The sequence below is a fragment of the Vicia villosa genome, unplaced genomic scaffold (assembly GCF_029867415.1).
Source record: "Vicia villosa cultivar HV-30 ecotype Madison, WI unplaced genomic scaffold, Vvil1.0 ctg.000358F_1_1, whole genome shotgun sequence".
In the NCBI taxonomy this organism is placed as follows: domain Eukaryota; kingdom Viridiplantae; phylum Streptophyta; class Magnoliopsida; order Fabales; family Fabaceae; genus Vicia; species Vicia villosa.
The window spans coordinates 193019-212042 of record NW_026705161.1 but is presented as its reverse complement, the minus strand read 5'-3'; the positions used below and the strand labels follow the sequence as shown (position 1 = coordinate 212042).

At 31.7% G+C, this 19024-nt stretch overlaps 2 protein-coding genes across 3 annotated transcripts; one reads left to right on the top strand and one right to left on the bottom strand.

Annotated features, from left to right (window-relative positions):
* On the top strand, positions 1-1821 carry LOC131627318 (peptidyl-prolyl cis-trans isomerase, chloroplastic). The gene is made up of 7 exons (XM_058898155.1): positions 1-218; positions 339-482; positions 584-725; positions 815-903; positions 1036-1090; positions 1176-1261; positions 1400-1821. Exons 1-7 carry the CDS (start codon positions 150-152, stop codon positions 1556-1558), a joined length of 744 nt encoding a protein of 247 aa, XP_058754138.1. The 5' UTR covers positions 1-149; the 3' UTR covers positions 1559-1821.
* LOC131627317 (uncharacterized protein C24B11.05-like) lies at positions 1761-3704 on the bottom strand. 2 transcript variants are annotated; one of them, XM_058898154.1, is made up of 8 exons: positions 3622-3704; positions 3223-3289; positions 3074-3139; positions 2889-2986; positions 2683-2808; positions 2393-2584; positions 2239-2304; positions 1761-2143 (listed from the first exon to the last, which is right to left on the bottom strand). In XM_058898154.1, the coding sequence occupies exons 2-8, from the start codon at positions 3269-3271 to the stop codon at positions 1991-1993; spliced, it is 750 nt and encodes a 249-aa protein (XP_058754137.1). In that variant the 5' UTR covers positions 3272-3289; positions 3622-3704; the 3' UTR covers positions 1761-1990. The 2 variants fall into 2 exon arrangements, with proteins under 2 accessions (XP_058754137.1, XP_058754136.1); XM_058898153.1 differs by lacking the exon at positions 3622-3704 and having other exon boundaries at positions 3223-3295.
* Positions 3705-19024: the final 15320 nt, after the last annotated feature.

The following is a 19024-nucleotide window of genomic DNA, read 5'->3' as shown; positions in this document are numbered from 1 at the left end:
TGCGGTTGTGTTGTGTGCTTTAACTTTAAGGTTTCAGCTTAAGTGAGAGAACAGAAGCAACAAGATAAACCTGAGTGCGAAGATTAGGTGTGAGATCCAGAAACTGTTGTACCATATTTCCCACCCAAAAAACTCATTTTTCTTCTTCAATGGCTTCTTCATTCTCAACTCAGCTGGTGCAGAGTCAGAACCTACTTCCTCGCTTTCATGCTGTCCAGGTTACTCTTTTTTCATACTCATTTCATCTTCCATGCCTCAAGAGAATGTGTTATTAAAAGTTTTCTATCAGTCTATATTATTAATGGAAAATTTTTGTTGTACATTTTGTTTCTGCTTAGGGGAAGCCACAAGTAGTTTGTAGCATTGGATGCAGCAAATTGTCATCAAGATATCATTATGCACCAAGGCTTTCTGTTTCACAACAATCTAAAGCCAAATCAGTCACTTCTCGGAGAATAACATGTGCTAGTGCTCAGGGAGATGTAAGTGTTTTATCTAAAAGTCAGAAAAAATTACTAGTAGAGTAGTAGTTGCTTTAATTGAAAAAATATTTGATTCATAACTTTGGTTCTGTTGTTTCTAGGTTGCGGAGCTGCAAGCTAAAGTGACAAGCAAATGTTTCTTTGATATAGAAATTGGAGGTGAATCTGCTGGAAGGATTGTAATTGGTCTATTTGGAGATGCTGTTCCCAAAACAGTTGAGAATTTCAAGACTTTGTGTATAGGTAAACAATCGAAATTTGTATGAGTATCGCGGTGGAATGTGTTATGTGACATATCGTGTTATTTATGAAGTTGAATAATATTTGTGCAGGAACGAAAGGATATGGTTACCAAGGAAGCTTCTTCCATCGTATAATACCAAATTTCATGATTCAGGGAGGTGACTTCACCGAAGGAAATGTGAGTACTCTTGTATTTCGTTAGTATGCTCGCATGAACATAAATTAAGCCGCGCACTTCAATGGATATGCGTGCATGATGTTAAGGTTGATGATGTTTGTTTGACTTCAAATATGTTTTAATTGGATGCAGGGAACTGGTGGAGTCAGTATCTTTGGTTCTAAATTTGAAGATGAGAATTTTGATTGTATGTCTCTTTTCATGCTTTTGATTGTTAATATTGAAATTTAAATTACTTATTAGTAATCGGTATTCAAAGTTTTTCCTTGCAGTGAAGCATGTTGGTCCTGGAGTTTTGAGCATGGCGAATGCTGGTCCTAATACTAATGGCAGTCAGTTTTTTATTTGCACTGTACCGGTGAGATACATGTGTCCATATTCTACCACTTTAAGAAATAACGCGCGCGCACACACACAAACATTGTTTGAAGATTGTTTTAGTTCGTTTAGATTTAGGTTTTGATACTAAGTATTTGCTGTGATTTTCATGATGTAGACTCCATGGTTAGACAATCGCCATGTTGTGTTTGGACATGTCATTGAAGGACTGGATATTGTGAAGCAACTCGAATCACAGGAGACAAGCAGCTATGACAATAGTCCCAAGAAACAGTGCAAAATTGCCAAGTCTGGAGAACTGCCTTTAGATGGTTGATCTTTACTCCAAAGTGCTGTACATTCTTCCGACTGTCGAGTGCAATTCAGTATTGGAGGGTGTTTCGTGAGGGAGTTGTTCGATTCATGTTTTTGAATTGTCATTGCTCTCTCCCGTAGTTAAAATTTAATGTTACTGAAAGGGCATTTGGTGAATAATTTTGTTAAGAGAGATACATGACCTATATTTTGTAATACCAAAATCCTTAAACAGTAATTGTCATTTTCTATTATAAATTTATGCTTAAGAACTTTTGCATTTTATAGTCTCGCATTCATTTCGTGATGCCATTTGCAAGATTCATACATTTAAGCACCACTATACTGTGGAGACAGTTGCAACATTATTGTAATTTTGATAGACAAAATTCTGCTGAGCTAAAACTCTTGGTTTGCCTGATAAGCTTACTAAAATATTTCATCGAAGCAAAACCTATGCATGGACTGTAGCTTCGACTCCAAGCGACTGGATTATTTGCTGTTGGTTTCCTTCTTCAACCTCCCATATTTCAGGTAATGCTTCTCTGATATTATGAATGCTGTTGAGAGCATGGTCTGCACCAGGCACTAAATCTGAACGACCGACCTGCCATCAATATGTTGTTACTTGTTAGCTTGCATTGCATATGATAACAGTAATTAATTAGAATTTTTCGCAGATAGAAAATTATAGTATCTTACGATCACAGTGTGAAATCCAGCTACTTTTCCACTTGCAACATTTCTAACACTGTCATCAAAGAAAATCTGCAGAAGATATAAGAGAACTATCATGCATTGATTCCAAGAGTTTTCAAGCCTAGGGACAAAAATATATACAACTAATCAGACTTACTGTTTTCTTTGGATCCACTTTCGCAATTCTAATAGCGGTCTCAAAGGCTTCAACAGAAGGTTTGCAGAGGATTTCTCGGCATGAGTTGAGAGGATTAAGCGTTTCAAAGCATATGATGCCCTCAAAGCAGTCTTCCAAGCCAAGCCTGCTGAGAACTTTAATCGCATGCGCGTGATCTGCATTGGTGAATATCTGCAAATAATATCGAGTAGTATTTTAATAATGTCATGTAAGGCTCTTCAATGAACAAAACAAACTGATATGTAAAATTGAAGTTTTTCGTGACGTACTATTTTACGCTGAGGCATGGAAAGAAGAAGGTTCCTTAACACTAAATCTTGCTTTAGTTTCTCATATGGTAATCTTCCATGCACATAAGCATGAAACTCGTCATTATCAAACTCGTAGCCGAGTGCCTGATAATATGAAATTAAAGTTAAAACTCACAAAAAGAAGAAATTAGAGAAAATTGGGTTAAAGCCAAATCTGCGTATACCTTCATTCCTGCCATAGTTGTTCCATGTTCTAGATACAAATCCAGACACATCTTTGATACTTTACTTTCTTCAATATGCAAGTGTTCTAACATATAGTCTGCAAACAAGATTTATTAACTATAATAATTCTATTACATTACATATACTTATCAAATAATCTGAAATAAATTATCTATGTTTGTACCGATGATGTTCTTGCGACATGCCAAATTGATCCCTAAGCTCAATGGGTAGAGAGTGTCATCCATATCTGTTGTTACAAACATGTGGAACCAAAATCAATACAAGGTAATAATATACTCTTTATAAAACAAGCATGAGTATACATCATACCAAAGAGCAAGCACTCATATTTGACTCCAGCAATCCTGCAACTACTCATCTTGAATGAGCTTTGAATCTGCATAAAAATTTCAGTAACCAAAATTTAAATTTTCTCTTGTTCTTTCTCCAAGGCAAGTCTTGAAATCTTTAGTTCAAGAATACTTGTTGCAGTAGTACTTATTAGTAAATAGAAAAGCTACTAATAAAGTAGTTTAAAAGCAAGACTAGCAAAATCTAAGCCATCAACACACCAAACTTGACCACAAGAAAGACAAACATGATCATAAAATTCAAAGCAAGGAACATTGTCCATCAATTATGGACCATATAATAAAATAATATCAAAACTTTATGCATGTTATTAACAATACCAAGACCTTAGTAAAGCAAAACTAAACGAAACATTACCTGAACTTTAAGCTATGGTGTTTTAATTGTAACGCCTCTGAAAGATGAAGTAGTTGTAGCATACAAAATTCTATTTATACATACGTGTGGATGATGAATTTGTGGGAGGACCCACCACTAAACCGAATGTGCAAGCTGACACGGTTTCTGAGGTGTTGAGCATCGTTACTTTTCAATTGTTATATTATATACTTCATCATCTAACATTGTCATTTTCCTTGCCATAATTGATCTTTTCTTTTTTTTTTTTTGCTATTCGCACCGGTGTCGACCCACCACAAGTGGGCCACTAATCCGGCTCGTGCGGAGAGGCATGCGCACTGGCCAAGCAAGATTGTTCCGCCTGGGAATCGAACTCGGTATTCCCCGAGTACGTCCTTGGACGGGGCTCCTTGCCAATGGAGCTCAACCGCTTGGTTTAATTGATCTTTTCTTAATCTTATATTTATATGACTCACTAGTTAGTTACATTTAATTACGAATTTATGTTCCATTGATTTTAATTTTTTTATTGAAGATGTTATGGTCTATCCGTAACATCCACAGATAATATTCAATAACTAGTGTTGAAGAAAAATGTACACGAAATAAATAGGTCATTGTGTTTATCTAAAACACACGATCACACTCTTCATCACATTTCTTATGTTAAATTTAATTGTACGATAACTTGCACAAAACGCCAAATCATGAGTAAATAGTTTTAATCGTCTATACTATATAAAGACCAAATTACGTCATTTCAAATATTTAATTCATTTCCACTAACAAATTGTTTTTTCACTCGGCTAGTGACTTGTGCGTGACATGTGCGTTAGAGTTATAACCTTGTAGGCCCACTCCTTCTCCCCCGCACTGGAAGTCCGATCTACTGCACAAGAAGTATGTTCCAATGTGTCTGAGCTCCACTCTATCACTTCATCACTTATCTTTCGTTCTCTGAGCGGAACAATGATGTCGTATGTGATAACTCGAAGTTTGCCCTGTGTTCCTTTACATCCAGACTAAGAGTAATTTATATACAACACTTTTTTCTAACGGATAAAACTATGAGAATTCTCACACCTAAAACAGACAATATCTAATAGCTCCAATAACTCAAACTTAGATTATCCGGAACGGAAGATATACTAGTATTTTATAAGTATAACTTTATGGTCCACTGCATGTGGTGCTTGCACCGTCCCATGTGCCACCAAATATACATTGGATCAAAGGATGGGAGCAGTTTATGCTGCTTTGGAACCCTTGTATCAAAGAAAAGGAAGGCATATTCTAGAGATTGAATTGTGAAGATGAGGTTTATTCTTTAACTGTAATGGAATATACAACTATATAGCATCATTGATATGATCATAAAAAAGCATATGATTTGTTGAAAAGGTTGTTGTTTAATGTTCTTTTGTTCCAAATCAGATGCCACCACCTTTGTTAGGTTAGGCTGCTCTACTAGTTGAAGCCGAATCATCGCCACTACTGCTTTTTCATATTAATGAGATCAATAAAAGTGGTGAGTATAAAGTGTTGGGGAAATTGTACCCAAAAAAAAATGCATATTATAGTTTTACTTTCTGAAAAATCAAAACAATTCTAGAGTGTAGAATTGATTCCGAGTGGTTTTAAGATGTTTGGTTAGACAAAATAGAATTAATTTTGTCTCCATAATTGATTCTATTTGAATCTAGAATTTGTAATTTTTATTTTCAGAATTGATTATGCATAATTTTACCACTGTAATTTATTGTTTAACTCACTTTTACATAAATGTATTCAAACATAAATCAATTATGTTAAACTTAATTATGATAAAATCAATTTTATTAAACTCAATTCTGTTAAAAGAAAAAGAAATTGAAAAATAAAATAATTTTTTTATTTGTGTTTATGAGAGAAAATAAAATTACCCAAAAGCAACAAAAATAATAATTAAAGTTTCGTTTATTTTTTTTTAAAATTGTTTTAATTTTATATACAAATAATAAGATAAGATAATTTTTAAATAAATAATTTTTTGGAGTAAAATATTAATTTTATTACCAAAACAGTTCGAGTACAAACCGATCAATCGATCCAGGCATCTACAAACATCAAAAACACCTAATAAACCAGGCAATTAGCTAAGTTCAAAAGATCCTAATTGAACATGGCTTTTCACGCATTTGACAGCCTGTGCACGTATGGCCACAACAAACTGAATTTGGGGAACAAGGTCCGGACTAGGTGAGATTTGTTCAAAACAAAGAGCATTCCTTGCTTGCCATATATGATAAATTGCTTCAGTAGCAGCCATGCGCAGCAAAATTCTTTTCCATCCTTTTTTTTTTCATACTAAGCCAAGCACTTTCTTGACTCCAATTCCCAGCTTGCCTGCGATAACCTAACCAGTTCAGGATGCAGCACCATATTTGTGCCGTGTATCTACATTGAAAGAACAAATGTATAATAGTCTCCTGCTCACCACAAAACACACAAACACCATCAGTGATGATATTAATCTTTGCTAATCTGTCCTTAGTAGGTAGTCGTTCCCAAAGAGCCAGCCAAGTGATAAAACACGCGCGAGGTCGGGCATAATTCTTGTAAAACATTGCTTTCCATCTCATATCAGTGTTGCTACCATGGATCTCAGTATACATAGCATTTGTTTTGAACATTTTTCCCTGAATACTCTTTATCCAGTAGTCACTAGCATTAGCAATCTCCCTAAGTTTGATAATACTCTTGATCATCCAAGAGTGAGTATCTTTCACTTGCCATTGCATAATGTCTTCGCCCTTCAGATAGTATGTACTAAACCAGCGAATCCAGAGTTTATCTGTTTTCATCTGCAGATTCCAAAGCATTTTCAGAATGGTAGCCTTATTCCAATCAGCTAGGTAGATGAGGTTTAGGCCTCCAGCATTTTTTGGTTGACACACAGCATCCCAAGCTACTAATGATTTCCTGCCAATTGTTTTCCCAGACCACAGAAAGTTCCTACAAATATTATCGATTCTTTTGATCACACTTTTGGGAAGTGGGAAAATTTGCATCCAATATCCAGTTATGGCCATCAGGGTGCTCCTAATCAATTGCTTTCTACCAGCATAGCTTAGAAGATTAGAGGACCAATGGTTAATTTTATCCACCATTCTATCTATGAGAGGCTGGCATTGATTAACGGTAAGTTTCCTAGCTGCAAGTGGGACACCCAAGTATTTGAAGGGGAGTGTGCCAATACCATACTTGATCTCATGAGCTATATGCTGCTGACTTTGGGTAGATAAGCCACCAAAGTAGATTTTACTCTTTGTTGGGTTAGCATTCAAGCCAGTAGAGCTAGCAAACTGATCAAATCTCTTCATAAGGGCTTGGACAAAATTCTCATCACCCCTGGAAAATAAAAGCAGATCATCAGCAAAGCACAAATTTGTGATTCCTAACTTGGCACATTTAGGGTGGAACCTATAGTCTTTATCAACTTTCAACTCTCCCAGAATTCTATGTAAATATTCCATAGTTAAGACAAAAAGCAGGGGTGATATAGGGTCACCCTGCCTTAGACCTCGCTTGGCTTGAAGAGTTCTACTAATATTACCATTGATCATGTATCTATATGATACGGTTCTAACAGCTAACATTACCCATTTTGTGAACTGAGATGGAAAGTTTAACTCAATTAGAATCTGTTCAAGAGCGTCCCATTCAACCGTATCATAAGCCTTCTGAATATCAATTTGCAAAGTGCATCTAGGTGAGGTATGTTGCCTATTATAGCCCCTCAAGATTTCATATGCCAGCGAGATGTTATCATGGATAGTTTTTCCTGGCAAGAAAGCAGATTGGCTATCATCCACCACATAGTTAATAACTGAACTCAGTCTCTTTATGAGGATCTTTGAGATTACTTTGTAGATGGTTGTGCAGCAGGCAATAGGTCGCATTTCCTTCATAGACTTGGCCTCCTTGGTCTTAGGTATCAATGTTACAATAGCGCAATTAAATGCTCTATGCATCCTATTGTTGATGAAAAAGTCCTGTACAGCTTTCACAATATCAGATTTAATCAAACTCCAGCTAGCTTTGAAGAATCTTCCAGTGTATCCATCAATACCAGGTGATTTGTTGTCTCCTAGGCTCTTAACAGCAATAAGAATTTCCTCTTCAGTAACAGGCCTGGTGAGTATATTTTGATGGTCGCGAGTAAGCTGAGAACCTTTCCTCAGGATTGAGATATCAACATGGGTTCTACTAGGTGCTGCTTGTCCAATAAGATTTGAATAGAAGTCCAAGACCTCTTCTTCCAATTCTGCAGGCTCAGAAATAAACCTCCCAGTGGCAGTTTGAAGTTGTTTAATCTGAGTTTGAGCATTTTTAGCTTTGAGTTTGGCATAGAAAAATTTGTTATTACCATCTCCAAGCTTGATGCAATCTTCTTTAGCTCTTTGCTGTAATATCCGTTCCTCCATATCACTTTGCTTTAATACCTCTTCAGTCCATGTTTTGACACTATTGCACAACTCAGGGTTGAGGGGGTCAGATCTCAGTATGGCATGGGCTTTATTAAGTTGTAAACGACTCTCATTCAGATTTCTAACACCTTCAGTGGTCCTCCAAGCCAGACCTTTCATGTGGTATTGTAACCTATGCAAGTTCATCCATAAATGGTACATAGGATTTCCAGCTTCATGATGTATCCAGTAGATGTTTACAATTCTATGAAAATCAGGCGAGTCTGCCACACAGTTTAGAAATCTGAATCTGGCCTTCTTTTTATCAAATGTTTGAGTGCTATCCATCTTGATCCTAAGGGGCGAGTGATCAGAAATATGAGGGTTAAGTACCTCCACATGGCTCTTGGGGAAATTATGGCACCAAGCATTGTTAATTAACATCATATCAATCCTTGACATAATGGGATTCAGAGTTTGTCGATTAGACCAAGTAAAGAAGGCTCCTGATGTCTCATGTTCAAAAAGACCACTGCTAGCCATCATCTGCTCCATATCAATATACTCAGCAATGTGAACCTCATTCCCACCAATCCTGTCTCCAACTTTCAGAACATTGTTGAAATCACCTGCACACATCCAGGGTCCATTAACATGCTTACTGATATTATCAATATCTTGCCAAAGATTTTGTCTATGCACAAGTTGGTTTTGGGCATAAACAATAGTTAGGTAGTGAGAGAAAGCCCTTGCATCAGTCAAGACCTCAGTATGCACAAATTGATCAGATTTCACCAGAGTCTTTATAGTCCATATTCTAGGGTTCCATAGAAGCCATATTCGCCCATTACTACGATGCTCATAATTGTCAATGTAATCCCAGTCAAAACCAAGCCTCCTTCTAACCTGACTACAGTTATTAGGTCTAACACGAGTTTCCAATAAGGCTATACAAGTTACCTGTTGCGTTCTGAGGTGGGCTCTAACCTCCAGGCTCCTAGCAATTTTATTAAGCCCTCGTATTGTTCCAACAAATCATGTAATATCAGGGGGTTGAGAGCATTCCCCTACCAGCCCCTCAAATCCATTGCTGCAAATTACTTCAACCACTTTTATCTCTTTACCTTTCCTCTTTAAGTTTGACACAACTGTCCATGGAGTCTCCACCTGAGGTTCAGCAGGGATACTCTCAATATTCTCAGCTTTCTTATTGTCTATAGGCTTTTCCTGCACCACATTGGCTTCTTTCTTCTGCTCCCATATTTTTTTAGTTTCCTTTGCTTTACGGGGTATTTCCTCTTTTGCCTTGCACATATGACCAACTTTATTGCAGCTCTTGCAAAATGGTGGTGTCCATTCGTAATCAACCTGTTGTATCATTCTTTCACCTTGGGGGTCCCTGATCAGAATCTGGTGCTTCAATTCCTGTGTGACATCCACTTCTATCAGGACCCGAGCATATGATACTCGCAATTTCTTAGCCGTACACTCATCTGTCATTATCGGTTTCCCAATAGCACTAGCAATTTTACCAATACTTTGGGGTCCCCAGTAGTACAGGGGAAGCTGTTGGAAAATCACCCAGATCGGTAGAACCCTTTAGCACATCATCTTGCAAGGTGAACTTTGGCCTCCATTCATGTAGGAGAATTGGTTTCTTGAAGATCGTATATGGGCCTCGCATCAACACGGCATCCCTATCTATTCGAGTCTTGAATCTGATAAGGAAGTAACCTTCTTCATTATAGTAGATCTCAGGGAGAGAAACAAAATTCCACGTTGTAGCCATAAACTTCTTCACAGCGTTCATCGAAAGGTCATTCCCAATAGCATACATGATCAAAGCGTTTCTCCAAAACTCCTTCTCTGAGGCCACATCTTGTTCTTCAATCTGGATCTCCATTTCCCCATCCACAACCACCGGTGCAGTGTAGGAAAGCTCAGTTCCATTTGACGGTAGTCTATTTCCCTGAATGATGTCAACCCATAGCTTTGGGGTTTCCTCTTCTTTCTTTCCCTTCGATGCTAGGTTTTCTTCTAACGCAGGTTCCTCAACAATGGTCTCCAAAGTTTGTGTACCTGATGCCACTTTCCTCGTTGTATCAGCAGTTCCTTTATCACTCGATGTCGGAGTTGACGAGAAGACTCTCACACTCGCCGGTGGAGTCGTTGCCGCCTTTTTCTTTGGCCGGCCGCGCCCCATCTCCGATTCGCAAGAGAAACCAGAGACCCTAAATCCCCTTTGTCGTGGTCCCTAACCCTAAGGTTAGGAGTTTAAACCAACAGCAAAGGATCCTAAAGATACCCTGTCTTCTCAGTCAGAATCTCAGTTCGCCGTGAAACGTCTGTTCGCCGAAAATCGCCTCACCGGAAATCGCCATTGCATAATTATTTTTAAATAAATAATTATGCAATGGTTTTTTAAATATTAATGATATTAAATAATTTATTTTAATCATATTTAAAATGTATTATTATTAATTATTATTATTTCATTTTAATGAATCACCTTTAGAATTTCTTATGTTGTTTTAAAAAAAATTTAAAAAATAAAATAAAATATACTTTCAAAAAATATTTGGGTTCTAAGCATTCTCCTAAGCTGTGTTTAAATTCAAAGTCAAGGCTAATATAAAAACATTTTAAACATCTCATTCAAAGAGTATATTCAACACGTGTTCAATCTAGAATGTACTTTATTCATTATCGGCATCCCCAAATATGTTTTTATACTTACCTAAACAAACCCATGTATTGCCCTTCCATGTTTTTTAATGAGCACAGAAATTATGATTAAAATAAAGATTCTAGCACAAGGCATACTAGAAATACAAATAATTCAAAATAAACACCAACCTACTAATACACACAGACCTGAGACCCCAATAAAATCTATAATACTAGAAAGTTAATGGTGGTAAAAAAGTCTACGATATTTTTATATAATTTTTTGACATCACATTAAAATTATGATTATTTTGATCTTTGCACAATAAAATTCTTAATTTTATTATTAAAGTAATACAATCCTTATATTTTATCAAACTTATCAAATCTCTCTTCATTATTTATTTTTTTCTCTTTCATCTCTTTCTCACTTCTTTCTTCCACAAAAATATCTATTATTGGTATATATATTTTTATATACGAAAAATGGTATTTATGATTGAAATATTTTTTAGTCAAAAATGGTATACGGGAAAAATTTATTCAAAAAATTTATTATTGATCTAAATATTTTTATATACGAAAATTTAATATTGATTCAAATATTTTTGTAAATGATACCTAAATAAAAAAAATATTTGTATACAGAAAAAGAATCTATTATTTACGAAAAAAGGTATTTATGATCCAAATATTTTTTATTCTAAAAAGGTATACGGGAAAAAATTTACTATTGATCTAAATATTTTTATATACGAAATTTACTACTGATTCAAATATTTTTGTAAATGATAACTAAACAAAAATGAAGTCTAAATACGGGAAAAAAAAATCTAAATTGATCTAAATATTTTTATATACGAAAAATATTATTTATGATCCAAATATTTTTTATTTAAATATGGCATAGGCCAAAAAATCTATTATTGATTTAAATATTTTTATGTACGAAAATTTAATATTGATCCAAATATTTTTGTAAATGATACCTAAATAAAAATAATATTTGTATACAGAAAAAATCTATTATTTACGAAAAATAATATTTATGATCCAAATATTTTTATTCAAAATTGGTATACGGGAAAAAACCTACGATTGATCTAAATATTTTTATATACGAAAATTACTATTGATCCAAATATTTTTGCAAATGATACATACACAAAAATGAAGTCTGTATACGAGAAAAAAATTATTATTGATCTAAATATTTTTATATACGAGAAATGGTATTTATGATCAAATATTTTTGACCCAAAAATGATATACGGGAAAAAATCTATTATTGGTCGAAATATTTTAATATACGAAAATTTAATATTTATCCAAATATTTTTGTAAATGAATCCTAAATAAAAATAATATTTGTATAAGGAAAAAATTATTATTTACGAAAAATGGTATTTATGATCCAAATATTATATACTCAAAAAAGGTATACGGAAAAAAATCTACTATTGATCTAAATATTTTTATATACGAAATTTACTATTAATCCAAATATTTTTGTAAATGATACCTAAAAAAAATAAAGTCTATATACGGGAAAAAAATCTAAATTGATCTAAATATTTTTATATATATGAAAAATGTTATTTATGATTCAAATATTTTTTATTCAAATATGACATACGCCAAAAAAATCTATTATTGATCTAAATATTTTTATGTACGAAAATTTAATATTGATCCAAATATTTTTGTAAATGATACCTAAATAAAAATAATATTTGTATACAAAAAAAATCTATTATTTACTAAAAAATAGTATTTATAATCCAAATATTTTTATTCAAAATTGGTATACGGGAAAAAAATCTACTATTGATGTATATATTTTTATATACGAAATTTACTATTGATCCAAATAATTTTGTAAATGATACGTACACAAAAATGAAGTCTGTATACGTGGGAAAAAATTTATTATTGATCTAAATATTTTTATATACGAGAAATGATATTTATGATCAAATATTTTTGATCCAAAAATGGTATACGGGAAAAAAATCTATTATTGATCAAAATATTTTTATATACGAAAATTTAATATTGATCCAAATATTTTTGTAAATGATACCTAAATAAAAAAAATATTTTTATAAGGAAAAAATTATGATTTACGAAAAATGGTTTTTATGATCCAAATATTTTTTATTTAAAAAAGGTATACAGGAAAAAATTTAGTATTGATATAAATATTTTTATACATAAAATTTATTATTGATCCAAAATTTTTTGTAAATGATACCTAAACAAAAATGAAGTCTGTATACGAAAAAAAATATATTATTGATACAAATATTTTTATATACGAAAAATGTTATTTATGATCCAATTAATTTTTATTCAAAAATGGCATAGGCCAAAAAATCTATTATTGATTTAAATATTTTTATATTCGAAAATTTAATATTGATCCAAATATTTTTGTTAATGATACCTAAACAAAAATAATATTTATATACCGGAAAAAAATCTATTATTTACCAAAAATGATATTTATGATCCAAATATTTTTATTCAAAAATGTTATACGGGAAAAAAATTTACTATTGATCTAAATATTTTTATATACGAAATTTACTATTGATCCAAATATTTTTGTAAATGATACCAAACAAAAATAAAGTCTGTATACGGGAAAAAATTTATTATTTATATAATTATTTTTATATACGAGAAATGGTATTTAGGATCAAATGTTTTTGATCCAAAAATGGTATACGGGAAAAAAATCTGTTATTGATCTAAATATTTTTATATACGAAATTTACTATTGATCTAAATAATTTTGTAAATGATACGTACACAAAAATGAAGTCTGTATACGGGGAAAAAAATTTATTATTGATCTAAATATTTTTATATACGAGAAATGATATTTATGATCAAATATTTTTGATCCAAAAATGGTATACGGGAAAAAATCTATTATTGATTAAAATATTTTTATATACGAAAATTTAATATTGATCCAAATATTTTTGTAAATGATACCTAAATAAGAAAAATATTTTTATAAGGAAAAAATTATGATTTACGAAAAATGGTTTTTATGATCCAAATATTTTTTATTTAAAAAAGGTATACGGGAAAAAATTTACTATTGATCTAAACATTTTTATACATGAAATTTATTATTGATCGAATTTCTTTTGTAAATGATACCTAAACAAAAATGAAGTCTGTATACGGAAAAAAATATATTATTGATACAAATATTTTTATATACGAAAAATGTTATTTATGATTCAAATAATTTTTATTCAAAAATGGCATAGGCCAAAAAATCTATTATTGATTTAAATATTTTTATATTCGAAAATTTAATATTGATCCAAATATTTTTGTTAATGATACCTAAACAAAAATAATATCTATATACCGGTAAAAATCTATTATTTACCAAAAATGATATTTATGATCCAAATATTTTTATTCAAAATTGGTATACGGGAAAAAATCTACTATTGATCTAAATATTTTTATATACGAAAATTACTATTGATCCAAATATTTTTGCAAATGATACATACACAAAAATGAAGTCTGTATACGAGAAAAATAAATTATTATTGATCTAAATATTTTTATATACGAGAAATGGTATTTATGATCAAATATTTTTGACCCAAAAATGATATACGGGAAAAAATCTATTATTGGTCGAAATATTTTAATATACGAAAATTTAATATTTATCCAAATATTTTTGTAAATGATACCTAAATACAAATAATATTTGTATATGGAAAAAATTATTATTTACGAAAAATGGTATTTATGATCCAAATATTATTTACTCAAAAAAGGTATACGGGAAAAAATCTACTATTGATCTAAATATTTTTATATACGAAATTTACTATTGATCCAAATATTTTTGTAAATGATACCTAAAAAAAATAAAGTCTATATACGGGAAAAAAAATCTAAATTGATCTAAATATTTTTATATATATGAAAAATGTTATTTATGATCCAAATATTTTTTATTCAAATATGACATACGCCAAAAAATCTATTATTGATCTAAATATTTTTATATACGTAAATTTAATATTGATCCAAATATTTTTGTAAATGATACCTAAATAAAAATAATATTTGTATACAAAAAAAATCTATTATTTACTAAAAATAGTATTTATAATCCAAATATTTTTATTCAAAATTGGTATACGGGAAAAAAATCTACTATTGATGTATATATTTTTATATACGAAATTTACTATTGATCCAAATAATTTTGTAAATGATACGTACACAAAAATGAAGTCTGTATACGTGGGAAAAAATTTATTATTGATCTAAATATTTTTATATACGAGAAATGATATTTATGATCAAATATTTTTGATCCAAAAATGGTATACGGGAAAAAAATCTATTATTGATCAAAATATTTTTATATACGAAAATTTAATATTGATCCAAATATTTTTGTAAATGATACCTAAATAAAAAAAATATTTTTATAAGGAAAAAATTATGATTTACGAAAAATGGTTTTTATGATCCAAATATTTTTTATTTAAAAAAGGTATACAGGAAAAAATTTAGTATTGATATAAATATTTTTATACATAAAATTTATTATTGATCCAAAATTTTTTGTAAATGATACCTAAACAAAAATGAAGTCTGTATACGAAAAAAAATATATTATTGATACAAATATTTTTATATACGAAAAATGTTATTTATGATCCAATTAATTTTTATTCAAAAATGGCATAGGCCAAAAAATCTATTATTGATTTAAATATTTTTATATTCGAAAATTTAATATTGATCCAAATATTTTTGTTAATGATACCTAAACAAAAATAATATTTATATACCGGAAAAAAATCTATTATTTACCAAAAATGATATTTATGATCCAAATATTTTTATTCAAAAATGTTATACGGGAAAAAAATTTACTATTGATCTAAATATTTTTATATACGAAATTTACTATTGATCCAAATATTTTTGTAAATGATACCAAACAAAAATAAAGTCTGTATACGGGAAAAAATTTATTATTTATATAATTATTTTTATATACGAGAAATGGTATTTAGGATCAAATGTTTTTGATCCAAAAATGGTATACGGGAAAAAATCTGTTATTGATCTAAATATTTTTATATACCAGAAATGTTATTTATGATCAAATATTTTTTATCCAAAAATGATATACGGGAAAAAGTTTATTATTGGTCTAAATATTTTTATATACGAAACTTTAATATTGATCCAAATATTTTTGTAAATGATACCTAAACAAAAATAATATTTGTATACGGAAAAAAATCTATTATTTATGAAAAATAGTATTTATGAATTAAATATTTTTTATTCAAAAATGGTATACGGAAAAAAATCTTTTATTAATCTAAATATTTTTATATACGAAATTTACTATTGATCCAAATATTTTTGTAAATGATACCTAAACAAAAATGAAGTATGTATACGGGAGAAAAATTATTATTGATCTAAATATTTTTATATACAAGAAATGGTATTTAAGATCAAATATTTTATATCCAAAAATGGTATAAGGAAAAAAATCTATTATTGATTTAAATATTTTTATATACGAAATAATCAGTTATTTATCTATATATTTTTTCTTTTTTAGCATTTTATTTAAAATAAATGATGTATTAAAATACGCGAAACAGAACAGAACCCGTGCGTATGCACGAGTTTGTTACTAGTTACATGTAAAACTTTAGAAAATTTTACTTTTTATCCCTACATTTTGTTTGGTACCTCTATATTTTTCAAAAATACCAATGTTATCCTTTATTATTTTTAATCATTTTATTTTTTACTATTCACCAAAAAAATAATAAATTGTACCCCTACGCACGTCTCTCAGAACACTTTTTGCAAGTCATCTAATATAAAAAATTATAAACCGGGACACTTTCACAAAGACTTACGGTTTACATAAATGTGTCCCGGAAGATTTTAATAGAGTGATGAGGATTCATTATGTGCCACATAAATGTGTCGGTGCAATGACATTCGTTCCAAAATGTCGGTTCAATCACACCCATTCAAACTTAAATCGAAATACTAAATATAAAATATAAATCATAGAATATAAAGCATATATAACTTTCATAAGTATCAAAATATAAAGCATATCATAAGTATGAAAATAAAACATAAAAAATCTCAATGTATCAAAATAATACATAAAATAAAACGTAAAGTATAACAATAATCAATGCGAACGAGAGATGCATAAAGCCACAAATAAATCAGCATACACTGGATCATCCTCGTCAGCTTCAGCTTGTCGGAGAAAATAGTGAATCAACATGGAAACACGAGACCAACTCGGATCAGATGCTCCTGCTTCGAAAGTAGGAACTGGAACCTCTTTACCCGCATCACGTGGGGGCAACACCAACTGAAGATGCGACACACAACAATACCACTGTAGATATCCCTCAACAGTCTCAAATGGAAATCTGACTGGTGTTGTCTTACTAATCACCTCGTGGACGCTCTGGTCGTAAGCAATCCACTGCACAACAATATCATCACCACTCATCGTATCAGCAAGAGGTGGGGTGGAATATACTGTCTGAGTCCAAATTGAAGAAGACGTCTGTCGGGCAAGTATGGAACATGTGTGCCACCCCAAACTAGAAACCCCCTGCATAGAGATAACTCATTGAAGGTGCGGTGTTGTATGTGATCCTCTAATGGCCGCCATATGATGTCTGTAGGTGTCAGCGCGTCTAATATTAGTCTTAGCTCATTCACCTTCTGCGCACCTTGCTTGTACGACCATTTCATTACCCTAGAACGTATGTGGTTCTCAGATGGAATCCACTTCTCTCATCTCTTTTCAACTGTGAGAAAATACTCGTGAATCCAACACTATTACAAAATTAATATTGCTATTAAACACATATAAATAAAAATACATAAATTAAAATACATAAAGTAAAACACATGAATTAAAATAAATAATTTAAAATACATGAACTAAAATACAATTAATTAAAATATAATAAATCTAAATAAATACCTCTAGAAGAGTTGGATATTCACGAAGCTACTTGCAGCTGAACATCGATGCATCTCTGAGATATATGTAAAAAGTGACCAAAGCAATCGATGCCCAACTGTAAGAATTAAGTATGTCCATGTCTCTAAACAATAACAAATATCGTACCTCTACAAGAGTAAAAGTCTTGTTGGCAAAAATGATGCAGCCCACTAACATAAAAACATATGTTCTAGTCGCATATGCCCAACTACTAGCAGCTCGATGCTCCATGAATCTGTCTTATAACCACGAATGATTATAATAAGCGCCCATGGACTCACAAACTTGTCGGTGAGCCTCCCCACTGTCCACTCCTAAATAGTGAATGACAAGCTCAGCATCCATGTCCTCGGTGACATGCTCGGGGATCCAGAATACATTCGCGAAGGGAAAGTGTAGCAAACATGAAACATCATCTAATATAATCGCCATCTCACTGAATGGCATGTGAAATAATGATGTCTCCATATGCCACCTCTCCACAAATGTTGTAACAAAATTTGGGTCAATATTTGTCAGAATGGTTCTCTGTGGAGAAGTCAGACCTGACTCAGACACCCAATGCTCCATCTCAGGTGGGAGAGCAAGAGGAACCCTATCCTTCAGCTTCAGCCCGTGTTCGGCCACTTTCAGCTCCATTTCTGGACCTCTTTCCTGAAAACAAATAAAAAACCACATTATAAAATTTAAAGAACAAATATATTTTACTTACATCCTTAAACATAAAAATTGAAATATAGAATAATTTAATTTTACTTACCTCACCAAACTATAGATGTTGAACAATATGATGCTCGTACCTCACTAGAACAGATGTATCAAAAGGGCCTCCCGAATATCCAACAGGCGCCAGTGGCGACTTTGGAACAGGTGCAGAGGGGCCAGCATCATTTGCAACGCCGCGTCGTTCCAGAGTTTGGCCAAAAATTCTCTCGTATAATCCCCCCGCCTACGCGTCACTGTCAAAAAAACAAAAGCAGAGAAAAATAAAAAAACCAAACCGAAACACTATCGAAAATGTTCTGGTTTCATTGCCAAACATAACTGGAAGACTTGCAAAAAGAATTCTAGTATGAACACGATAAACCGGAACACTTAGTTGATATGTTCCGGTATGAGGGCTGGTAAACCGGAAGAGTTTGGGAAAGACTTCCAGTGTGAGCTTATGTGATTTGGAAGACTTGGGAAAAGTGTTCTGATTTGGGACAATTGTAAACCGGAAGAGTTACAAAAA